The sequence below is a fragment of the Melanostigma gelatinosum genome (assembly GCF_949748355.1).
Source record: "Melanostigma gelatinosum genome assembly, chromosome: 8".
In the NCBI taxonomy this organism is placed as follows: Eukaryota; Metazoa; Chordata; class Actinopteri; order Perciformes; family Zoarcidae; genus Melanostigma; species Melanostigma gelatinosum.
In genome coordinates, this window is record NC_136641.1 from 25,219,518 (window position 1) to 25,245,344 (window position 25,827).

Genomic DNA, 25,827 nt, shown 5'->3' on the forward strand with positions numbered 1-25,827 from the left:
GGTAAATATGCCGATTAGCTGAGCTTAGCACAATGATTGGAATCATGTGTAAACAGCTAGCTTGGCCGTGTTTAATTGTAAAAAAAAGAAACACCTCTATAGCGCACTAATTAATAAATTATATCAAAATGTTAAAACGTCCTCCCAGACAAGAAAGAGGCTAGGGAAGGGTCAATTATTCAAGTAGTATACGTCTACTAGTGTGTGTTTTTCCATCATTACTTTGTATAACATGTATTATTCATTAGTAGCTCTATGTATCTGCTGTATATGTTTCAGTATTTCTTAAAATGTATTTGTATTACATTCGTTCTTGCTTCATGTAGCACCAGTAATAGTGATGGGGGAGAGGAGGGACTGCATTGGATGCTTCACCATTCCAGTCGAGTGTCACACCACTAGATGGTGCGCTCGTCTCTTCACGCTGTCGTCACTCTACATCCACCAGATGGGTTGAGCGGAGCTTTAACCAGAAAAAAGACAGACTCGTATTGTCTTCGAGCGTTATGCAACACATAAAAACCCCTCTCACCAAGTATTGGGGGGGTTTTGGAGCGAGACGATCACCATGAACACGCAGCATACGGAGCAGCTCCTCCAGACAAGCAAACAATCCCGCACCGTCTAAAACTCGTTTTTCAACAGAGGGCTCATCCAGACTGCAGATTGCCCTGCGGAGAGCAGAGAAATAAAACGCAAATCCTCCAAAGTCCTCCAAATCTTTATACAGGCACTGACTCGTTCATATCTGAGAGCCTTGGATGTGAAGCCATGCTAACACAAAGCTGTTGAGGGGCAGAATAAACACTGAACTGAGGGGGGGGGGGGGGGGCGTATAGGCTCAGGTTCAGGGGTTCACAATCGGCAGACAAAGGCTACGGAAGCTCTTCGGTTGCAGTGTTTGCAGAGTTGATTTGAGACTTCAGTGCATGCACTTTGACAAATATGGACTCAATAATTAACAGAGCTCGTTTGTTTCCCTTTCTTCTGTTTCAGTGTGTCTGTAACAGCACAGCGCAGTACGTCACTGAAGGAAGACGTGAAGCAGCTAGCTGGTATTCACCTAATATGCATATTGTTAATGTCATTTCAAGACTTGGTCTATGTGAGCCGATAGCATTATTTAAGTGGAGAGGAAGAAAAATAAAAGTCTGCATTGATCCATTCCAGCGCTTTCAACAGAAATATTCTTCTTCTTCCGTCTGAGAATATAAAGCTTTATATTATCGACTTCTCAAGGGCAAGATAGGAGCAGACGTTTCCCTTTGCTGCTGTGTGTTTTTTTACTTCCCCTCTGCAGCAGATGGGAAGGAGAGAAGCACGCTGTGGGCGGGAAGCATCGGGGTCAGGGTTTAAGCTTCGAGGTCCACTCTCAACCTGGCCGATTGGACGGGACTATTTTGCATATACGCCGAGTCTAATCACATATATGCGGAAGAAGGAGGCGGGATTTGCAAAAGCAGCTTGATCCAGAGATGCTGATTAGATTTGGGATTTTGCAGAACGGCCGGCTGGAGCCTCACAGTCCGGTCGGACAACAGGAGCATGCAGAAACAAATAGAGACTCACAGAGAGCTTTACAGGCCGCAATGACTGGAACAGAACAAGGGGCAAGAAATCAAGAAAGTGTTCAAATTGACATTGTAATTTTGTTGAAGCTGCAAAGACTAATACTGCGTGAAGAGAGGCAGTAAAAAAGGCAAAAGCATAATCGTCTTGCAAATTAAAATGAATTGGATTCAGCACAGAAACGCCATCATCTCTGTTCACCTGTTCATGCTTTGATTCCATTGATCTCCGGAGACAATGGAAAAAAAAAAAAGAGAATGAATGTCAACAGCAAAAATAATGAGGCACTAGAAATGTTCAAGCATGCCACTGTTGTGTCAACAGCAGCACGACAAGAGCGGACAAAAAACAACGTTCCCCGCGCAATTATACCGCAGCTAAAAAAAAACGAATGACATCACGCTGGCATGACGATGCGCGTTTTTCAAATGTTTCTCAGATTCCTCTGAGCGAACACCAAGCCATGAATCATTACCCGCTTATGCAGATGAAGCCACTGGTGTACAGCGCTTATGTGATGCATTTACAATTAAGGACTCACGGGGAAAAAAACACCACATCCATGATTGGAGCAGATCATTGAACAAACGGGTGTTACATAACACCGTAAAAATCCATGAAACATGTACATAAAGGTTTGCTTTACAGTCGGACAAAGTTCAATCTGAAGGGAAGGAGGCAAATTCCTTCGAGGGGCATTTGAGCCATGATGCAAGCCCACGAATAACACAACACCTGGAGGAGGGCCTGTTCGGAATTCCTCTCAGACACATCTCAAATGCACATGTGCGGGCGTTTACATTTCTTATACCCTGCAGCCAAGCTGGATGAGCCTTGGGACAAGATTGTGCGTAATGCCACAATGCCGAAGACGACGGTGACGTCTTGTTCGACACGAATACATCCAAATGTGTTTTTCTCTTACATGTCCTTAAAAACTTACATGTCCTTAAAAACACAGAGGTGGGATGTCAGACTGAAGCCTTTCCACATTACATTCTAGCTTCCTGCATCCATCTACATGTGGACTTCTGCCCCCATGGAGACGTGAGCCCCATCCAGAGAGCATGAATCCACGGGGGAATCGTCTCTGTGCCCCGGCAGAGTGAGCGAGCGAGCGAGTGGGAGTCAGTCAAAGCCGCGAGCACTTATAGGAAGGTGGTGGAGGGTTGGGGGGGGGGGGGGGGGGTGAAGCAGCGACGAGGAGGTGGCTGTTGGGAGGCAGAGCTAATTCGCTGTGACAGAAATCAGAGCTGTCAGGGCCGCCATGACCAAGCAGCACGGACAGCGTGGATCCAGTCAAACCCAAAGCAAAAGGGGAGGAGGGACGACGATACAGCGATCAGCACACCCGACATCTGGACGGGGTGGCGCACAAAAAGAAGAGTAACATGCAGCGGGCATGGCTAAGATTCAGCCCTCTGCATCGGGACGATTGGTGAAAGGCCACATATTCACGAGTAAAGCTCCTTGGTTCAAACACTAAACACTAAAAGTTAAATAAATAGAATATTAATAGAGTACGATAAAAAACAATGTTGTTTGAAAGAGAGAGAGAGCATCATTGCTCAATGCGAGAGCGGGAGACACAAGAGCTGGTCTCTAAATGACACGGAGGAGGAGGAGGAGGAGGAGGAGGAGGAGGGGATTGTGGGAGATTAAGTGAGCTCCGAGTGCTGTTTGCTGTACAAAGCACTGCGGGATGTTTGTTGAGCTGCACTCTCATTTGGGATTGAAGGAGAAAGCCGGTCGGGGGACCCTGACGGTTGGCGAAGGCATTGTTGCTGGGGGAGGAGATAAGGATCGCTCTGGGTACTCGTCGATGGGACACAACTTTGAGAGAAGAAGACCAAAAGCGCAGGAAAGTTGGGAGTCTCGTGTTGTTGCTAAAGCATTCTAGTTTGTGTGGTTTGAAGTGAGGATTTCTCTTTTTATTCTTCTTTTTGTTTCTCGGAGGGGAGAATGGGATTAAGTAAGTGAGCCAAATTACTCACTCGTCTGGAAGTGGTCTGAACTTTTCCCCTTTTCTGCCGGCGGAAAACCCATTTGACCTGATCTCAAGTCAGTTGATAGTAGCTGAGAAGACATCTTTTTTTTTTTAAAAGGTATTTCTCTCTCGTAATGTTTTAAAAGTTTCCTATTCAGTGGACGATGATTTAGAACCGAGACGATTCTCCATCAACAGGAAATTGAGCAACTTTTTCTGAATCCTCTGGTTCCAGCTTCTCACATGTAAATATTGGTGAAGTAAAGGTCTTAAGGCACTGGACTGTCAGATAAAACAAACAAGATATTGGGATAATTTGAGGAGCACATTTCACTATTTTCTGAGACTTTTGTAGACTGTCATTTGAAAAGAGAAGAACAGCCTTTCACGCTGTTTCTCATTTGCTTCTTATCTGACCAGGGGAGCGAGCCAGAGGGATTAGAAACCTTGAAGGATCCGACTTCCACCAACATGGCCTCCGGACTGCGTCCAGGCCCTCTGCTGCTGCTGCTGCTGGTCCTGCCCGGCTCTGAGGAGGCGTGTCCCTCCATATGCCTCTGCGTATCGGACACCGTGAGCTGTAGCTCCAGCGGTCTGACCAAGCTGCCTCTGTCCCTGCCCTCCTCCTCCGTCACCCTCGACCTCAGCCACAACTACCTGTCCTGGCTGTTTCCGGGCAGTTTCAAACAGATGCCCAGATTGGAAAACCTGCGCATGGCCCACAACCAGTTCGTCTCCCTGGGCCTCGGGGTGTTTCGCAACGCCTCGGGCCTCCGGCACCTCGACCTCTCCTCCAACAAGCTGCAGGTGGTGGAGCAACACTACTTCCAGGGGCTGTGGCGGCTGGAGGAGCTGCTGCTCTTCAACAATAAGATCACGCAGGTGGAGGGCGGCACGCTGAGCGGCCTGAGCAGCTTGAAGAAGGCCTACTTCAGCATCAACCAGATCACGGACTTCCCGTTCTTCTCCATCCGGGACCACAGTCACCCTTTCCTGTCCATGCTGGACCTCTCGTCCAACCGCATGAGTCGCCTGCCGTGGGAGGACGTGAAGGCTTTGCCCGGGCTGGTGCAGCGGGGGCTGTACCTCCACAACAACTCCCTGATCTGCGACTGCTCCATGTACACCGTGTTCTGGCACTGGGACCTGAGGGGCTACGAGTCGCTGACGGACTTCGTGGACGAGCACACCTGCGGCGTCTACGGGAACCCGAGGACCTCCATCCGGTTCCTGCGGCACTCCCGCTTCTTCCGAAACTGCACCGTGGAGAAACCCGTCTCTCTGCCGGTGGCCGTGCTCCTCTCGCACGTGGTGGTGACCGAGGGAGAGGGAGTGCGTCTGGACTGCCAGACGTCCTTAAGCGGCACGGAGCTCTCGTTTACGTGGCTCTCCACCAGCAAGGGCCACATCACCAACACCACGAACGACACTCTAATTAGCCTGTTTGCTAACGGCACCTTGGAGATCCGAGCAACCAATGTCAACGACACGGGTTTGTACGTGTGCACAGCGGCGGATATCAAACAGTCGCTGAACGCGACCCGGGAGGTGAACGTGACGGTGCTGCTGCCGGCAGCGGAGTCCTTCAACACCGGCTACACCACGTTGCTGGGCTGCGTGGTGACCACGATCGGCGTGCTCGTTTACCTCTACATGACGCCGTGCCGCTGCCGCTACTGCAAGCAGTCCGGCCCTCAGGCGATCCCGGTCGCGACCTACGACCCCAGCGGCCTGTCGTCCGTTTTATCCACCTCCATGAGAGACCATCACAAAATACAAACCGACAAGCACGTGGCGTTCATGGAGCCGATGAGTGAAGAGGGAACAGAGTGGGTACTTGAGAGTTGATGGTTTTTACATTGGCATTCTGATTTTCCATTCCGATTGTTTTTTAGGTGAACGGTAACGGCGAGCACATCGTGTCTCTTTTCCGACTGCCAGCTGCAGTTAAAATCCCTCCTGAACTGAAAAAAGAAAGGAAAAAAAAGCAATATCTCCTGATTTGCTCCTCTCTGTCATCCGGCCCAGTAGTCGAAATTAAACTTTCAACTTTGGTTTATTACCCTCAGTGTACTGACATCGCTAAATGTCAGTACAATCACAGTAGAGCCATTATCGGCCCTAAAAATCTGCTAATAACTTTTCTGTGTACGGCACCGGTATTTCTCCTGGGATCAGAGAGTGAATCCGGCTCGCTTTTCACAAAAAAAAAGTTTAACTACGATTAAAAGCCCCGGAAAAAAAATAGGCTGAAAGTTGAGGACTGTGGCCTGCGGACTGCAGGAGGGAAGTTCAGCCGGTTGAGTTGAATGGATCCATAATTAGCGTGGCAGAGATAACATAATATACAGCCCATACTGCTATAAAGTATGAAGCTTCAACCTCCTGAAAACGTCTGCTCCCCGTGCTCCTAATAAAGGATTCCATTCCCTTTAGCTGCCTGCTCTGCTGATATCGTTTTGCTTTTGAAGGCAATTTTAGCAAATTTATTGCTGTCGTATATTAAAAAAGAAAAAAAGAGGACGTAAGATACAGCAAGAAAAGCAATATACGTTTGCGTGCGGCGGTCCGTAGCTTTCAGCAAACATTGAAAAATAAAACTCTTATCTGGCAGAGAACAGAGAGGCGTCCCGCTGTGATCCATCACACGCACTGTACATACAGACCTGCTGCATTAATCTGGCAGCCAAAGAACAATGCTGCTTATCTGGCAAACAGCCAAGTACAGAAAATCAGGAGCGTCAACACACCGGAAACAAACAGCATCTCTTTGATCAAACACAGCAGAGCACTTTGAACGCCGCGGAACTAACAAGGGAGCATCAGTGTATCCTTTTGTTACTTTTAATTCAGTGTAACATGCTTCAAATGACAAGAATCACACGCCGGAGAACACCGGAGATGAAAGACGCAGAAGGAGGACTTGCATGCTCTGCCACGATAGAACACAAGTGTGTGTGGGATGAGAACATTAAGTCCATGACACGTGAGACCGAAGACAGCATCCGGGCGGTCGGGATGAAGGGACATTTAAAAGCAGGTGGGACGAACAGTCGCCTCTAAAGAGATATAAATCGATTTATTTAAATCCACGCGTCCACGAACGATTGGAGATTGTAGTTTAATCTCGAAGCACACAGCGGATGGGACTACGGATTGCACCGTGATTAAACGGGATTAGATGTAATCCTTCATACAATATCAAAGAGTCGTCGTCAGCAACGGTGCGTCTCACAAAAGGAGAGCGTGTCGTCAGAGGACGGGCCTTTGACTCGCTCTAAATCCTTCATTAACACTCGACTCCTTTCAGGCCCGAGGCCATCGATGTTGTTGTGCAACTCGATTGTAAATTCACAGACAAAACAATAAAAAAAGGTGGAAATCTAAGAAAAATGTGTCCATGAGACTGGGACGGACTCGCTCTTTGACGACCAACACTGTCAGACTGTAGTCGCTCCGCTGAAGTTTTCACCGCAGTAAGCAGCATTCAGATCTCTGAATAGAGTTTATGTAACACGCCACCGTGTGCGTGATGTTACATCTCGTATCGGAGACGTGACTCGGTGTATTACAGGGGGTTCGGTTTTAGGAGATTACCACGAGGACAAAGAACAGGTGCTCCATCAAGTTTAGTGGTTTTCGTTTTTTAATCCCTGTAATCCGGCTCCGCGCTGCAGCTGGGTTCAGGCTTCATTGTTTCCGATACGATTAGCAGGCAGGTTTAGAACATGGAGGACACGACGCGAGCACTTACGCGGAGGGTACGCGGTTGTGCTTGTGTAACCGCCGCTGCCGGTTTAGGGAATCAACCGTCAGAGTGGGCTGCATGTCAGAGCCGGAATGACTCAAGTGTGTATCCTGATGCCATTTGGAGCTCGGCATGTGATTTTAACCTTGTGACAGCAAGTACTTTATGATAATGGAAGGCCTCGGCAGTGCATTTAGAAAAACTAAAACAAACGGAGCTATAAAAACACCCCAAATTAAAATTATGTTTCTTTAGAAAAATATTTACAAATTTGAAAGCACGAGGACATTTGCTGAAATGTTGTGAATTCAGATTTTCCTAATGATGGCACTTCACAACAACATCAGAATTTCCGGGCTTCACATAAAAAGAGGCTTCAAGTCTGCAAATGATCCTGAACCACTCGAACAAATTACCCAGATGTGAAGGGAGAGACCCGTCGATGCTCGACTCTCAACGGGGGCCATTACTCAACAGTCATCAGGCAGGAGTGGAGGCATCCAGCTGTGGCACACACACACACACAGGTATATCTACATAAATATATACATAGGCCGACATCAGTCAGACGCTGTGACACCCACATGCACAGTGGAGGCCCGATGCCACCAGAACCCACTCAAAACCCTCATTTCATTCTAATTAGACACTTTGTTTTGGAATAGGTGCTCGAGAGAAACACACACACACACACACACACACACACACACACAGGGTTCAGCTACACGGTGGCTCTGTTTTATTTAGGAGGCGAGCTGGTCGCTTCCCAAAAAACAGACTTAAATAAATGGACCGCTGCCCACCAGACACCGGGCTGTTCATCATACCGCTGCACTTGGATGAGACGGCGCGGGATGAAAGCAGGATGAAGCAGCCGCATGTGCCGACGCGTCCGACAGGGTTCTGGTCTCGGTCCGACGGCCGCGGGGCACATTGCACATGAAAAGTCAAACGTATAGATCCGTCACAGTACGCAGGGACACATCCTTATCTGAGCCGTGCAGCGTGACGGAAGCGTCTTCGTGGGGCCGTTATGTGCTTCGGCGCACAGAGTTTAGCTGGATATTATGAGATCTGACAAGCACAATGACTCAAAGTCTCCTAACTTTTATGTTGTTGCTCACGACCGCTTTTCTTCAACATCCTCCCGTCCTTCTATTCTCCCTCTGTGCTCAGCTCGGGCCGTTTCTCCCACCAGCTGTATTGTATCCTTTGTTGTTATCCGTCACACTTGTCCACTAAAAGATAACAGTGAACTCTGATGAAATATGGCTTTATTGTTTCCATTAAAAAGAGACATGTACTGTCAGAGAGGTCTCATCTGCAACGTCTTACAGTGTCTCAACAATGTCATTTCTGGCGATCTGGGTTTTTTTCACTTTGTCCACCACTTTGAGTGAAAGAAATCTTTTTTTTTTACTTTTAGATCACAGATCTTTGGATCGGTCATGTTGTGCACATATTTAACAATATATGCAAACATCTATTTCTTTCATTTTTATGTCTCTTACGTGAGAAACAAACCAGTTATAACCAATAATATAAGGACTCCATCCATCAATTATTCTCATCTTCTTAACATCAGCATGTTAGCATGCTTAGCTCAAAGCACAGCTGCTTCATGAAAATAATTGTGATGAACAATATTGTCCAGATAATTAACAAACCATGCTTAAAACTGAAACACACATCATTATCTTTACTTTACATTTCTGTACAAAACGGGTACTTTTGTTGACGATGGGGTTTGTAGAGAGCGTCCTTTTTTAGTCACAAACAAACAATATTTGATAAGGTTATTGCATAATTGTCCATGCATAAATAAAGGTTAAATGAAATGTAGTGTGATTCTGTTCTTTCTTACATGATATTTCCTGTATTTTATAATACCAGCATAACAACACTGTATATACTCATCCTAAAACAATCATCATCACCCACTACGTGTCTGTGTTATGATGTTTGTTTGTATTTTAAAACTAGAATCAAATGACTCTTTGCTTGTGAAAAGCTAAGTAGTGACATTCTTTATTAAAAGTAACAAAAATTCTCCGTTACAAGTTAAAGTTCCTTCATTCAAAATCCTAACTTCGTAAAAGTACAGAAGTAATATCAGTCAAATGTTCTGGTTCTGTATCCACGACTGATCCAGTGTCATTTATGACTTTATCAGATTAAAATGCTGTTCATAAACTGAGGCGTTTGCAGTCCTGCGTCTAATATAAACAACTTCTGATTCAGTGACGTTGTCCGGTGGTTCCAAACCTAAGGGGAGGGGTCCCGTCGAGGGTCACCGGATAAATCTGTCACGAGACGATTAACGGAGTAGTTAAAAGGAAAAAACACACAATCCTGCAACACAAGTTTGTTTTAACTTTCAGGACTTCTCCCAGAAGCTTTCTTTGCAGTTCATGTGAAGTATTGGACACTTCTACCTCTTTGTGCCTTGAGCATCTATTTAAATGGAACCATGTTAGCAGTGGAGAGGGGTAATGTCCCTTTGGAGGACGAGCTCATTACTCACACACTCCACCTCTGCAACATGATGGGGTCAGCACTGCTGTTTCCTGACGGGTCGCAAGCCCAAAGCTTCAGACGAGTGGAGAGAAAACATCCTAAATACACATTTAAGTGTTTATTTTACTACTTTGTCTGTAGATTTCCACTAAATTCCCCAAAAGTTATTATTACATAATACCTAATCTGCATATTTAAACATAACATTTCAGAAAACTTGTAATACAAAATGTTTTTGTCTTAATATCAGTGATGAAGTGGTGAAGTTTCATGGTGATATCTATGAGTTCATGTTGTGACTCTATTCACCTGCAGTCTCTTAATGTGAGTGATGAAGTGGTGAATATTCACCTGTAGAGTCTCTTAATGTGAGTGATGAAGTAGTGAATATTCACCTGTAGCGTCTCTTAATGTGAGTGATGAAGTGGTGAATATTCACCTGTAGTTTTCTTAATGTGAGTGATGAAGTGGTGAATATTCACCTGTAGTCTTCTTAATGTGAGTGATGAAGTGGTGAATATTCACCTGTAGTTTTCTTAATGTGAGTGATGAAGTGGTGAATATTCACCTGTAGTTTTCTTAATGTGAGTGATGCAGTGGTGAATATTCACCTGCAGTCTCTTAATGTGAGTGATGAAGTGGTGAAAATTCACCTGTAGAGTCTCTTAATGTGAGTGATGAAGTGGTGAATATTCACCTGTAGTCTTCTTAATGTGAGTGATGAAGTGGTGAATATTCACCTGTAGTCTTCTTAATGTGAGTGATGAAGTGGTGAATATTCACCTGTAGAGTCTTCTTAATGTGAGTGATGAAGTGGTGAATATTCACCTGTAGAGTCTTCTTAATGTGAGTGATGAAGTGGTGAACATTCACCTGTAGAGTCCCTAAATGTGAGTGATGAAGTGGTGAATATTCACCTGTAGAGTCTCTAAATGTGAGTGATGAAGTGGTGAATATTCACCTGTAGTCTTCTTAATGTGAGTGATGAAGTGGTGAATATTCACCTGTAGTCTTCTTAATGTGAGTGATGAAGTGGTGAATATTCACCTGTAGTCTTCTTAATGTGAGTGATGAAGTGGTGAATATTCACCTGTAGTCTCTTAATGTGAGTGATGAAGTGGTGAATATTCACCTGTAGAGTCTTCTTAATGTGAGTGATGAAGTGGTGACTATTCACCTGTAGAGTCTCTAAATGTGAGTGATGAAGTGGTGAATATTCACCTGTAGCATCTCTTAATGTGAGTGATGAAGTGGTGAATATTCACCTGTAGTCTCTTAATGTGAGTGATGAAGTGGTGAATATTCACCTGTAGTCTCTTAATGTGAGTGATGAAGTGGTGAATATTCACCTGTAGCGTCTCTTAATGTGAGTGATGAAGTGGTGAATATTCACCTGTAGTTTTCTTAATGTGAGTGATGAAGTGGTGAATATTCACCTGTAGTCTTCTTAATGTGAGTGATGAAGTGGTGAATATTCACCTGTAGTCTTCTTAATGTGAGTGATGAAGTGGTGAATATTCACCTGTAGTCTTCTTAATGTGAGAGATGAAGTGGTGAATATTCACCTGTAGTCTTCTTAATGTGAGAGATGAAGTGGTGAATATTCACCTGTAGAGTATTGCAGTGAGATTGCCTCATTTGCATGTTTTAACAGAACATTTTCAGAAAACTTGGAATACATAAAATGATTGTCTTAATGTAAGAATTCAATTGGGGAAGTTTCATGTTGAATTATATGTTTGGTAGCCTCCACATGTTGTGTCTCCTCTTAATGTAAAGCCTTAATATGCAATGAAACTACAACTGCAGCTGTAAGAGACATGCAGTGGAGCACAAACACAACCTGCCTCTGCACTGCAGCGTAAGATAGATACACGTTCTGATAAACCCGCGGTTTGCTGCCTGCACAGCATCAGTACAATACTGGACTTACATGCACCAGGTAGCCGGAAACATGGCTCCCAATAACCGCTGCTCCGTGTTTGCTGAATGTGAAAACAGTTAGCTTCGTGCTAACAGCTGATCTAAGCTAATTAACCATCAACAGGTGAAATGTGAGTGTTGTGTTCAGGGCCAGTGAAAGAAAATCCGTTCCTACAGGTGTTAATTGTATATTCATGCCATGTATCATTTGATTATTCTTTACAAAATGTACACAGCACAAAAAAACAATATTTGTGAAAATGACTTGTTTGTATTTATTATAGGTTTCACTTTTGTCTGAATATCTATTGCATATTCAGTTCATCACGTTTCATTGTATTGTTAATATTTCAGTGTACATCCACCAGAGACGTGCAGTTTGATTAAAATGGTCAGTGTGCTTTCCCACCATCGTCAACACCTGCGGATCCCGTGGACCTTGAACACAACCCCCCAACAACGCAGCGCGACGCGGTGTTTGAGGTTAAGCGTTGCAGCTGTAAATGAATCTGTGTATAGTAGGAAGCAGCCAAATACAACAGAAAGTAGCGTGCTTCGTGTTTGTGTGATATGCTTAAAGGGCAACTGGTTTAATGGAGGGGGGGGTTCTTAGTTTCCAGAGTTACTGTGGCGCTTCTAATGCACCACCGGCACAGGAGGCTCTGGAGATAGAGTGCTAACCTATTTTCCACATTAAGAGGGAATGGCGCCCCCTGGTGTGCTTATTGAGCCAGCTCCTCCGCTGGGTTATAAAAGCACTACAGTGAAGCCAACAGAGGGCCCTCATCACGATCCCTTCAGTGGTGGTTTGAGTTAAGGGGCCGAAGGCACTCGGCATGGAGCCTCAAGGGGCTTTTAAGAGCTGCATTTCCCTCCACATGCAGCGCACCCTGCCGGAGGAAATGGATTTAACCGATTTCCACCGCAGTGCCCGTCACACATGATTCTGTCCAGTATTTAAAAGCTCTTTAATACGTTCTATGAAGAGCAACACGCCTTCTCTCTGAGGAACCTGAGCCACGTGAGCAGATTGAAGTCTCAGCGGACGGCTTTTTATGACACACACTTTGTTGTTAAAAGGTCAACTCGTCCACCTTCACTCTGCACATATAAAATGTAGGCTGATGAATAAAAAGGAGGAGAGTTCGGAGTGAAAGGACAGTGAGACAGCTGTGATTTATATTTTTAATAGTTTGCTCGACACCGTCATCAAACTGGTCACACAAATAAGATTTTAAATGTTCTTTTTCATAGAATTTAGGACAACCAAATATGTAAAAGAAAAAGAAAAAACCAACAGCAAAAGCGAAATTGAATTCACTTTATTATTTTTTTGTTTTCCTTAAAAAAATATCAGCCTTTCCCACTGGTTCACAAGCCGTTCAAAACCTGGACAAACAGAAATAACATGATCGATTCCGAGAAGCTGGAAGGCCGTTACCATTTGTTGGCAAATATAAATATAGTGGTTTTGAACAGGGAAAGAGTGTACGTACAGTTCACACCACGGTAGGACACTCGGCACTGCCTGTATCAATTATCTCATTAATGTAGAAAACCAGGATTCCTTTTTCCCCAGATTCAAATCAATGCGTTCATGACAAGGAAATATTTACATTCAGCCAGCTTTAATAGTCTCTGGAGTTTGGCGTTTGTGTTGCCCTTCGGTCATGTTTTGATTGTCTATTCGGGAGCATAATTGTGAGTGTATGTGTAGTCCGAGTAGTGATCCTGTGCCCCGCCCCTGCCTGCCGGGTAACCCCAAAAGCAGGGACCACCTCCCGACCCGCCCCCCCGATCGTGTCCTCGTCCTGGCCGAGGCCAAAGCGCTACCGGTGGAGGTCCTCTACCTCGATAGCTCCCTAAAGAACCAAGACCCATACCCCCCCGCATAGGCCCATGGTCCATCTGTCCAGGGATGCCACCTATACTGCCGTAGCCGATGCCACACATTGGATGTGGAGGCATCTTTGGCCTGACTATAGAGCCCCCCCTGGTGGCCACTGTGGGAATACCCACAGAAGCTCCAAGGTTGTTAATGCAATTCACCTGAGTCCTGCCCCCCTGACTACCAGGGGCGCTGCCTCCGAGGGTTTCCCCAGTCTGAGGAAGCCCGCTGGGGTCCAGAGGTCCGCTAGCAGTCCGACAGGAGCCGGTCCCCCATAGACCGTCTCCAGGCCGGGTGAGTGTCCTGTCGTGTTGCGAGGGGGTCCCGCCAGCATTTTGATGAATGCCAGCCATGTACGCTGGCTGGGCTGAGTCACTGTGGTCTGTGTAAGGGAGGGAGGTGGTGAGCGGGGAGTTCCCGGCACCGCCGGCGTCCGAGCCGTACACGTGGCCCAGCATCATGAGGTGAGGCGGAGGGGGAGGCCTGACCTCCAAGGGGAGGGACGCCAGGTTGGCTAGCGGTCCCGCCGCGGCCATGACAGCCGGGGGCGGGATCGTGGCAGGGGATGGGGCCGCTGGGACCGGGGGGCGGTAGTCCTGTTCCTGGGTGCTGCTGCAGGGTGACGCGGGGTAGGCCGGGGAGGCCGCGTAGCTGGAGGAGCCGGTGTAGGACGACCACGAGGCCGAGGGGCACAGGAAGCTCTGGTGGGGGTTGACGGGGAAACCTCCCGGGGACAAGCCGCCGATGTCCGAAGAGCCCAAACCCATCTGGTTGGTGGCCTTGAACTGAGAGATGGCCGTCTTGAGAGCGCTGTACTCGGACAGCGTGGGAGTTCTGTCGGGGGTGGCCTGCTGCTCCGGGAGCGGAGGCCGAAACTCCTCCGTCTCTGGAGGGGGCGGAAGCGGAGGCTTCCCCTTCTCCACGGCCTCGCTCCGCTCTGGGGGATCCGACACGGTGGTCGGCTCGCCGCCGTCATTATTATCATCGTCCTCAGAGTCTATCGACATGTCCTCCTCTTCCACACACTCGTCATTCACTACGAGCAGAGCAGGAAAGAGGCAGAAAGAGAGAAACGAAAGGAAGAAATTATCAAACAAATGTGTTACAGATGCATTAACAGCATCAACAGTGTATTAAATAACTTAAAGGACGTATTCAACTGTCAAGAAAGCTGTACAGAACACTGCATGACATGAAATCCTCAATATGTTTGCTGTTGCCGCTGCCCACCTGTAGAGGGCGGTGTTGGAAGCTCGTTTTGATTGATGGAGCCGATCAGACTGTGGAAGCCGCTCATGACGTCGTCGATGCTCCCGATCACGATCCCGTTTCTGGAGTACTGGAGGAACATCTCAAACGGCCGCTCTGTAAAAAAACACACATCACAAATAAGCCAAAACACAGCCGTCACTCCAATAATGGATTTCATTTTAAAGGTATAAAAGGACAACGCGTCTCACATCAACACTTTAAACAGAGTTATTATGACAGCGCGCCTCGTCTCGCTGTAACGTGAAGCTTAGTTTATACTCGCCGCGGTGAAGCCGGCTCGAGCGCTAGAAAACGACGTAATGCTGCGGGCGATCACATGATTGTTACGAATAGTTCACTGATAAAAGCACAAGTACATGTTATTTAATGCTTTCAATACTTGCCGTGTTTCTTCACAGATCTTGTACAAAGGCGATAAAGTAGGCCATGAACATGAGATACGAGTCAGACTCGTTCTCCTTTTGATTCCTCACAGTTCATTTTGTTTGTTCGCCCTCTGGCCTCCGTTAACGCTCGTCTGCCGAGGCGCCAAGCGCGAGTACAAACAAAGCTTAACGGCCGCCATCTACACAGAGCACGAAGCACACATCCACCGTTTGGTGCTCAAGGCTAAAAACACGTCATCAAATGAAACTAAAAGTAGCTCAAATGGACAACACGAGACAAAGGAGCGGTGCTAGTCCACCGCACAGAAAGGGTCGTGAACCACGATACCTGTGAGGAAGACAAGGTGCCGCTGCTGCGTGTGCTGAGCTTGGAGCTTGATCAGGCAGTCCAGGTCCGGAGCCTGACGCGACTGGGTGTCGCACTCGTGATACGGGAGGAACTCCACCAGGTGCTTCTTCTGATAGGAAGTGAGGAGGTTCAGCAGCCCCATGGCGTTGGTGTTCAACCTTTAAGGGAAGGAGCAGATTCATAGAGTGTCACGGTGTTGATTCACGGCTCAAAGTCTGGCTCAAGACAATTAGGATTTGGTTCCCACTATTTTGGGGTACGCTCCTACTCGAGATACTGACCTCGCCAGTTCTTTCAGCTTCTTCTGGGACTTGCAGTGCACCTTCCACTGCCAGGGGTGCTCGGGGGTGCTCTGCTCCTCCAGGAACTTCAGCAGCCCCTGCAAACGATCTGCACAAAAAACGACACAATAAAAGCTCTGAAGTATTGTCCAACCGATGCATGAGTTCGCACAGCTCCCCTCAAAGAACGGCTCAACTTTACCCTGTGTGATGAGGTCGGGGTTGAGGACAAACTCGTCGGACACCATGAAGCCCCCGGACACAAAGAGCTCATTGTAGGTGTGGTTCTTGACGTCGTCCAGAGTGTCCACTCCGGCGAAGCTCACCGAGGGCAACTTCTTCAGAGACACCAGCGCCGGGATCTGCAGGGCCAGAAGAAAAATACCTCGATGCAGTATGAGGATAACCCTGACAACTCAAATAATTAAACACAACACTCCGCAGCAGATGTTCAATCGGCCGGTGTCGGGAGGCGGGGTCGTACCTTGTGCACGTGTGCGGCGATGTCCTCGTTCGGGATGATGATGAGGAGCTTATCTAAACTGCCGCTGTTTTCCAGAAACGTCTGCGGGCTGCACTCGCTGTTGCCGAGACTCTTCAAGTACTCCTTTGTGACAGACAAGAGGGAGACGGAGTCGTTCAGAGACGAGACGGAGGAACGCCGCGTCCGCCTCGCTTACACTTACAAACAGCGGCTTGACTGACGGCTGCAGAGAGCCGAGCGCCGAGACGAGGAACGCATAGTGACAAAAGAGGAGCCGGTGCGGCGTTTCACATTCCCACCGGCGGTATGTGCAGCCTCTCTCCTCTGTGTGTGTGTGTGTGAGCAGATTACTACTGCAGAGAGCTGCAGAGGCTGATCTAAATTAAATCTACAGATGAAGAATATGAAAGAAAATGGATGTGAAAATATGTAAAGAATTCGGGCTCCCCCGTCTTTGTCGGTTACTCGACTCATCGGTCGTTTTGGTTTTAGTCAAATAAGTGTGATTAGACAAAGATGTTGATAATCCAGTTAAAGTGGAGGTAGCTCGTCGGATGAATCAGCTGCTCAGTTTCTGAAATGTGAGGAGTTTATTTTTAGATCTGAGATCTTTGTGTTGTGATTGGATCAAGTGGAAGATGTCACGGAGGACTCTGGGAGCTTGTGAGGGACATTTTTCACCATTTTGACCCGTTTGTTGAGCGAACCGTCTCACAGAGGAATGAATAACGTGACCGACAGTGACTGCTCCAAACCCGCGTGCCGTACCTTGATCTCCTTGCAGACGGTGCTCTCCTCCCCCTCGTCCCCGCAGTAGATGTAGAACTTGACCGTGTTCTTGGTGACGTCCTTAAAGATCTCCACCAGGCTGCTGAAAACCTCGGGCTTCAGCTGCCCGATGAGGCTGCCGGCCAGCAGGCCCGGCCCGCTGCCCGCAGCCGCCTTCTGGGCCTTGGTCTCTGGAGACTCTGGCGTGACGTGAGAGGGAGAGTAGATCTCTGCCTCCGGCTCCGCCGACGGGCCGGCCGCTTTCGACTTCGTGGACGCCGTGCCTTTAACGGTGCCCATTTTACCGCTGTGAGAGGAGGCGGCGCTCTTTGACAGGGAGGGGTCCGCTTTAGGCTTGGCAGTCTGTACCGGGGTGGGGGGCGGTGTGGCGAGACTGGACGTGGTCACCGGGGGCGGCGGGGAGGTGACCTGGGAGGGAGTGGGCGGGGCCGGGATCAACTTGTTCATCTTCTCGCACAGCGCTCTGACGTGGCCCTGAACGGCGACGGGGGACACGAAGGGCACCACGAAGTCCGAGAAGCAGCTGTTGGCCAGCCAGCAGTGGCGGGGGGGCAGCCGCGGGGACAGCCGCGAAGGATAGCAGATGCGGTGAGTCTGCATGATGTTCTTAATGTCAGACGTGAGGCTGTGAATCTCCTGGTTCAGTATGGTGTCCAGGCTGATGGAGGGCCGGGAGGGAAGTTCCTCCGCGGCCGGTAACGTCGGCGGTGCGCCCGGCTTTTTTGTGTCCGCGTTGACGGGCGTCTTCGGCTCTGCGCAGCTGTCCGTCACCGTCACGGCCTCCGGCTTGGGCTCCGGCTCAGGAAAAGGCTGCGCTTGGTCTGGAAGGAAAAAAAAGAAGACGAAGAAGAAGAAGAAGAAGAAACATGTCACACAAGAAGCCTCGTGAAGCAGATCTAAATATGCCCACAAGGGGAGCGAGGTCTCTGTGTAAAGACTGCTTTGAGGTACCTTCACTGGCCGGCTTCACCCAGGTGGTGGTGTCTGAGGTGTGAGCTTGCGCTGCTGGGGAGCCCGGGCTGAGCAGACTACCAGGGCTACAGTCCATGTCCTCCTAAACGGAATAAAAGAACAGCAATTATTTTTAGATCTACAAACACGTCTAAGGCCTCGATCACACCGAGACCAGCCGGTGTGATCACCGGCAGCTTTTTCCCCTCTTTTCATCAAACAGCAAGAGCTCGACGTCTGCTTGAATGCATTTTTCCCCCGTTAATTACATTTGATCACTCCAACCCTCCAACAGATCAACCCTCGAAGCAGCTCACATCTCACCTCTGTGTAGTTGGTGTGAGCCGCGGGCTCATTCGGGTTCTTGAGATCCGGCTCCCCGCTCCCTGTGCCCGTCGACGGTTCGCCGTGGTTCGACTGCGCGGACGTGGAACCCTGAGCCACGGCTTTGTTGAGGGTAGCCAGGAGGATCTTGAGGAGGCGCTGGGTCTCGTTCACCGCGGGGGCGCCGGCGTTGCCGTGAGCCCTCAGGTCGGTGTCGTAGATGCCCATGCTCTCCATCACCGCTGTCAGATTGTCGGCGTGCCCGACCTCATCTCCGATCTCTTCTGCTTGGGCTCCTAGCGGGAGACACACAGCCAATTAGAGACGATTTGAAATATCCTCAATAAACTCGAAGAACTACCGTTTTCCTTGTGAAGAAGGATTACGCATCATTGCAAATTTGCCAACTTTTATGGGTTAAAATAACATTTACGGTTGAAATTAAACTACCTTAATTGCAGTTCAGGTTCTAGTGCACTTAACTCTAAGATGGCTGTAGCAGCTGTTCCACCAGCAGAGAGGAATATGAACAGAAACCTCAACGTTTAACAACGAAAACAAGCGTAAAGTAATTCAATTTGCAAAGCAATACACTGGCTGCATGTTAAAATAATGCCAAAGCTCTTTTTTTTATTTTAATTTGCAATGCAATTCCTGAGAGCTAATCAGACCAATATAATATTCATTATTTCAGAGGAAGAAAACCCTCAAATTCAATCACACCACTGAAGCCTCGGCCCCCCTCACCTCTGCTGGGTTCCCCGTTGCTGAGCGGGTCCGTGCGTTGGTGCTTATTCGCGCCCCCCCGATCATCGCCCTCGAACTTCCTCTTCAGGCTGCTGACGTCCCACGCCCCGTCCTCCCCCCGCTCCTTCCCCGGCTCCTTCACGATCGCCTTCTTGTGAAGCTGGATCAGCTTCAGCAGCTGCTTCATCTTGTCTTTCTCGTAGTCGTTCTGGGACAGACGCAGCCTCTGGGGGGGCTGAGGCTGGGGCTCCGCGGGGGTCTTGTGCTGCGCCTGGGCCCCGTTAGAATGGGCCAACCCTTGCCTCCGCCTGCTGCTGCTGCTGCTGTCCGACGGCGCTTTCTCCTGTGCCGGCCTGTCCGGAGGCGGCTTCTCCACAGGCGGCCTCTCCGCGGGTCTCTCCGCCCTGTCCGAGCCCCTGTCCGAGCCGCCCCAGTCGGACACGGGGCTGTATTCCACTGGGGCCGGCGCAGGAGTGGGAACGGGCACAGGCACGGGTACAGGTACAGGCACGGGCACGGGCACGGGGTTCCTTATTCTATTGATGACGTTCTTCGTCTTGCTCAGAGGTAAAATGTAGTTGCCGGGGTTGTGCACGTAAGAGCGTAGCACGGCCTCCATGTTGCATTTGGGTCTGTGCACCAGCAGCGGGTTGGTCCTGTCCTCCGCGTTGTATTTGTAGTCGGGCAGAATGAACGGCCGCACCGTGCCCGAGTCCTTGCGGGTCAGGTAGTCGGTGGCCTGGCGCTCCACCCCCGAGCTCAGGTCCTTGCCCGGGTTGGCGCGCAGCTTGAAGAGCGCGTAGTGCAGAGCCGGGACGAAGGGATCCACGGAGGACAGGATGGCGGGCTGGGGCTCCGTCGACAGCGGCTCTGGCTCGAACAGTCTGGATGCTGCGATGGAGGACGCACGTTAGTGTCTCGTTAAAGACGTCTATCTGCACGAATAAAGACTTTAGAGACGGGATCTTTACACCAGGAGTTGGTTATAACACAGAAACCAGCCGGTAGACGTGAGAAACATCTTTGCTGTATCCAAACATTCTCCGTTTCTCAATAAAACATTCCGGTTGGGAGCTTCATGCTTCCACTGGAGGCCCAATCACAAGAACAAAAGGATGGATAGAGTGAATAATACTTACAATACTTGACAACCATCCTTGACTCCTGAAAGATGAATAGCGCTTGCAGGTTCTTCTCGACACGCCCCCGCCGCTCTGCAAAACAAACAAACTGTTTTTTTTCCAGTTGAACCCTTCGCCGAAGGCAACAAGTGGGTGTTGAAACGGCACAGCGGAGAGCTTTAAGAGGAGAGTAAAAGCTTCTTCGGCACCTTTGGACTCGACCATCTGCGCCGAGGACAGCAGGAAGAGAAAGCCCCGGTCAAACAAGGACTTCACCAGCACCTGGATGAGAGGAGAGCCGGGTCAGACGAACCACAGTGCGTCATTATCTGATAACGTGAGCGATCATAACACCAGTCTGACTGTGTGTACACCAGTACTTCAGCTTTTTAAATGTCTTTTCAAACAAGCAGCATGACCGTTGTGACAGATGGCTCTCTATGTTATCTACATCGTGTTGTAAACTATAATCTCCATTCTCCTCCGGCTGTGTGTGTTTCTTAGATTTTGATTCCTGAATCTTGGAAGTAGATTTTGTCGACACGCTGCGAGTCACATTCCGGATCTTTTCAGTTGGTTTCCACGCAGGGGAACGCGGTGGCTAGCGGCCGACGGTTGACTCACCATCCTGTCCCTCTCCAGTTTGTGGACCAGCGCTGCCAAGCTGCCGCTGGTGGGTTTGCCTTTTCCGTCCACCACCTCGAACAGGCTGCAGGACATCCCACATTTCATCACTGCCGACAGAAGAAAAGCAGGAAATGAAGCTCATCTGCGCAGCGGCTCGGTTTTTATCTGAAACACTTTGTTTGCAATCACATGGATGGATTACGTCCATGTTCCTGTAGGACACGTTTGCATTTAGAATAGATTGATGACTTGAACATGATTTGATGACGAGGTGAACACGTGTGGGGTGAGGACTGACCTTCCCGTGACGCGCTGTAAGTGTCCCAAGAAAAGAGCACAGAGGGAATCTTTCGCTTCACCTGATCCAGCTGCATGCCTCTGCTCATCTCCAGCTTCTCAGGCCTTCATGGGAAGCAGATTTATCACAGAGATAAATATATATATTGACTGGATATTGAGTGGATTCGAGCTTCCTCTTTAGAAGCACCGAGGAGGCTCCGGGTGAACAGGATTATGAAGGTTTACTCACAGTTTGAACGGGAGGTAAGGGCGCGACGAGGACCGTAAACAGATTGGGAATAACTCGTGGCCCTTGTTCACCAATGGACCACTCCACACCGTGTAGCAGCTCCTCCCTAAAACAGGTCACACACGATACAAAGAGCTCATAACTAAAACAGCACTTCGTCCTCTTGGTGAATCGGATCATTTTGAGGGTGCAGCACTCATTATTTGTCTCATTCAATATTTATCAAATATCTAAAAGTCAAAAATAGTTTTTACCTCGACCTCCTTCAGAGGAAATCGTGTGAAACCTGTGAAGCAGAGAGAGAGAAGAGCCTGTTAAAAACTAACACAGAACATGGCAACAGCCCTCCCGACTGTCTGCAGGTACCTGCTGAGGGAGCCGTACCTGTGTGACGTCATGGGCGTAGCAGCGGCCTCCTTGCCTTTGTACTTGAAGGAAACCACAGCGTAGGGGCACGCGTGCCGCGGCCGGGCCTTGATCTCATCGAACGCAAACTCAAAGAAATATTGCTTTAAAAAAAACACAACAAGAAAGACGCATTCAATTACACAAACACTGTCCCAAGAAATAAGAGAACTCACATTACTTTAAAAACACACGACATGTGACGAGCGAGGTTTACCTGCGTGAGCTCAAACGCCCGGTAAGACAGCAAAGACGTGACCCTGTTGGCACTTTTGGACAAGTGACAGTCGAACTTGGGAGTAGGTTCCATCGCGTTCTTCGGCATGTTCTCGTGGATGTGCTTTATTCGACCCTGAGAGGACAAACACACGGGTGAGCTGAACATTCCCCCCGCCCCCCCACGAGGGTTACAACTCTGACAACGTCACAAACTGAGCGGCAGCTGTACATACCCTCATAACTTTAAAAACGATCATGTCCCCGGATGAGCCCACTTCAAAGGGATTGATTTGCAACAGGTCGGAATATTTGGAGACGTAAACACCTGCGATGACAAAAGAAGTGAATCAGAAGAGAACGCGTCGCACTCGTCCTCCATCAACGATGCGCTGGCAGTCTCACATTTACGCTGTTAAAAGTGACACTTTTCAAGTCACGTTTTCATTGGAAGCCGATGACACGAAGCTGCAAACTGACGTTAGTTTGGTTAACAACATAATTACGTCAACGAGCGCTTCAGCAACACTTTTGAACGTAGCCTGAGAATTATGTCAATTGGTTGATGTATTTTAGAACAAGACAAAGCCGTCACGCCTTGTGTGTTGTGACCCAACATTGAAGTGACAGACTGCTGCATATATCAGAGTCATTCCCAGCCCTGGATGTGGCATGTGACACATTGTAATCAGGTCCAAATGCTAATCAAACATCTTGAGATGCAAATCATCTGTCAGGGCGGCAACTCTTTAAACAACATCCGTGAACAACAGTCTCCTTTCACAGCAACGCGACGAACTGGCGACGTATGTGTCGATGTTTATATGTTGTAATCTGTATCGATTGATCTCAAGGGGAGACATTTTGAGAATAATAAACAGTTAATAAGCAACTTAATAGAGTTCACGAAAAGACGAGGTTTTACATTAGTATTGTTGTCATTCCTTGTTTTAATGCCTGTACATAGATGTGCACATGTATACAGTGTGTGTAGGGATTTGTAAGTTTTGTAAAATGACAATAAACAGTTAAAAAAACAAAAACATGACCAACTTACCCACTGATGGATTTCCTAGTGTAGTGATCCTGGAGTGTCCAACCGACAGACCCTTCTCACAGATCCACTGGAGCTGCGCACAACAAGAGAACGAACAAAAGCGCGTCACAACTTTGCCTCAGGTGAGTTTACACTCGGTGCAGTACATCGCTGGAGCCTCGCGGCCGGTCAGCACCTTGGATTTGTCCGGATAAAGGAAGCAGTACGACTCGGTCAGCTCTTGTTCCGTCCGCCCCTCCTGCTTCATCGCTCTCCGCTTCTCGATGAACTGCCACAAAAATGAGCAGCATGAAACTCACAAACATCCCACCGTGTACTTATATATACACACACACACACACGTATGTGGTTAAACACGTGCTGTCACACGTGTGCTCTTTCCTGCAAATACAAAAAGGGATCAAGCATTCCACGGTGACATTGTGCAGCAGGACTAGACGGCGACGGCCCACCTCCTTCTCCAGCAGCTCGTTGTGGATGAGCCGGGCCTTGCAGTACGAGAAGGTTCCTCGCGACGACGAGTCGAGGTAAAACGAGGAGACGATCTTCATGAGGTCCTCGAACTCCCGGCTGTCGGGGGGCAGGAACTGGTACAAGCCTGCGCACGAGAAGAGGGGAAACCAGCGGGGTCAGTGTCGAGCGGAAGGAGGTACAACAAAAAGTAAAGTAAAACGTTAAAGTCTGACCACGGGAGACAGAAACATCAAACGGACTATCCTCTACTCTCATCTAGAGGGTCATATATTAAAGTGTTTCTTTCTTGCACGAAAAGAGGAATCAAACATGTTTATCATATATTGACATGTGTCAATATTAGGAGCAGGAGGAAGTGACATGCTTGCAGACAAGTGCTCTTTGTGTACCGAGGGTCACTGAGGGGTCCTTGAAATAAAACACTGATGGACAACAGTAACCAGGAGCTCCTTCACATCAACGGAAAAAAACCCCGCTGGGACAGGCGACACCGAGACTTACTATGTCAACCCAAATACATCCAAATGAGTGAAACCACTGACTGGATGGAGCATCACAAGCATGGAGGTGTAACAGGTAGTAAACATCTCTCATGTGAAGCACAAAGTAGTGCAGCCAGGTCCATCTCACAAGTTTCCTACTTGTGCATGAAGACTTTGTGTGCGCGGCTTGAAAATGTCAAGTTCGGCAACTTCAGCTGAACTTTGCATATATGCAAATAACTTTTGGGACATGATGAGGGGGGGGGGGGCAGTGTCATTGTATTGTAGTCTGTAGGAGTGTTTAGGGTGATGTGTAAGAGGGATGCTGCAGTGGGACGAGGACTGGGCAGCCCTTGGTGTCCTGGTACTGTGAGAACATCCACAGAAGACAGGTGGAGGTGGATCATTTCACGCCCTTCACTGAGGTCAGTGAGACACCCCCACATGTTGTCAGGTGACGGCTGCAAAAACACACTGTATGACACCAGCTGCATCGGACTCTGGTCCCGTGGAAAAGGTGATGGTGGGCTTTGTATATTTAAAATAAATGGACAGTGCAGCCTGTGCGTCTCTCTCTGGACTTTGGGGACAACCATAAGCTGTGTCTGCTTAATACCACTCGCGCTACATTTGTCAACGGCTATCTTCCCCCCTCGTGTTTAAATAATAGGACAGTTGGTTTAATCACAATTTCAGTGAAAAGTCGTTAAACCAGCGTGACCAGCAGGTAACGCTAGTTAGCGTAACGGTTGACGTTAGCAGGGGCTAGCAACATGCAGCAGAATTAAGAAAAACACGGACAGGCTGTGTTTTCAAAATAGCAGCACCACCTTTTATCTTCCTCGGGATTTGGAAATTCCTCCGCGGCTGCTCTTCGCCGGGTCTCGCCTGCGAGCTCCTCCGCCGTTCAGGGGCTTCTTGTTCGGGCATTACGCCGTCTCCACATCCAGGCTGATCGCCATTTTGTTGGTTGACTGTGGCCGAGGTGGCGGCTGAATTCTTTGGGTGCTCGCCACCACCCTCCTCCGGCTGGAGATAGTCCGTCTCGGTACATTCTGCGTCCCTTCTCCCGTTGGGGTTCAGGGCCATTTTACCGAGGCACACCGTGCGCAGGAATTAACGGGCAATGTAGCTGTAAAACGATTACGGCACCGCTTCACTCACACTCACACACACACATATACACTCTCTCTCCTCCTCACCCTGCCTCCGCCATTGTGAAAATGACGTATACGTTCTTCTCCACCACTGCAAAACGCTGCCGTCACTATGTTTACATACAAGAACATCCGCGCCGCCCAGCGGCGGATGGATATACTGCGAGGCTTCATGTAACGTCGTTAGTGATAGATGTGGCGATGAGTGATGCAGCCAAAATATATGAAACCCTGCGATGGACGTCCTGACTGTACATCATTAATATTTTATTAGATTTTTAACATCTTATTTTTTGAATCAATGTGCAAAATTTTACAAGTGTGGATGGATATATATATATATATATATATATATCGTGTGTGTATTTACTTAGCTATATTTATAGATGTATACAGTATATACACAATATATATAAACGTATGTAAGCGTACATACATATATGTGTTTATAAGTGTATATATGTGTACAAAATATAAATATATATATTGTATTACTGTAAAACCTGAAGAACAAATCCCTCTTGCAGTACTTCATTATACCACC

General features: G+C 48.3%; 2 protein-coding genes across 3 annotated transcripts; one reads left to right on the forward strand and one right to left on the reverse strand.

Annotated features, from left to right (window-relative positions):
* Nucleotides 1–4,027: 4,027 nt before the first annotated feature.
* Nucleotides 4,028–5,404, forward strand: LOC306780928 (amphoterin-induced protein 3-like; the record flags this gene model as incomplete). The annotated part of the gene is made up of 1 exon (XM_079273470.1): nucleotides 4,028–5,404. One exon carries the CDS (start codon nucleotides 4,028–4,030, stop codon nucleotides 5,402–5,404), a length of 1,377 nt encoding a protein of 458 aa, XP_079129596.1.
* A 7,511-nt stretch (nucleotides 5,405–12,915) lies between these two features.
* Nucleotides 12,916–25,328, reverse strand: tasorb (transcription activation suppressor b). 2 transcript variants are annotated; one of them, XM_079272902.1, is made up of 23 exons: nucleotides 24,957–25,328; nucleotides 23,623–23,768; nucleotides 23,346–23,438; nucleotides 23,171–23,243; nucleotides 22,350–22,441; nucleotides 22,115–22,249; nucleotides 21,877–22,001; nucleotides 21,747–21,778; nucleotides 21,493–21,598; nucleotides 21,262–21,365; nucleotides 20,961–21,070; nucleotides 20,546–20,618; nucleotides 20,355–20,429; nucleotides 19,216–20,106; nucleotides 18,469–18,764; nucleotides 18,145–18,247; nucleotides 17,173–18,008; nucleotides 16,405–16,527; nucleotides 16,123–16,282; nucleotides 15,921–16,029; nucleotides 15,619–15,797; nucleotides 14,863–14,997; nucleotides 12,916–14,668 (listed from the first exon to the last, which is right to left on the reverse strand). In XM_079272902.1, exons 1-23 carry the CDS (start codon nucleotides 25,213–25,215, stop codon nucleotides 13,428–13,430), a joined length of 5,496 nt encoding a protein of 1,831 aa, XP_079129028.1. In that variant the 5' UTR covers nucleotides 25,216–25,328; the 3' UTR covers nucleotides 12,916–13,427. The 2 variants fall into 2 exon arrangements, with proteins under 2 accessions (XP_079129028.1, XP_079129027.1); XM_079272901.1 differs by having other exon boundaries at nucleotides 17,173–18,014.
* Between the last annotated feature and the right edge of the window lie 499 nt (nucleotides 25,329–25,827).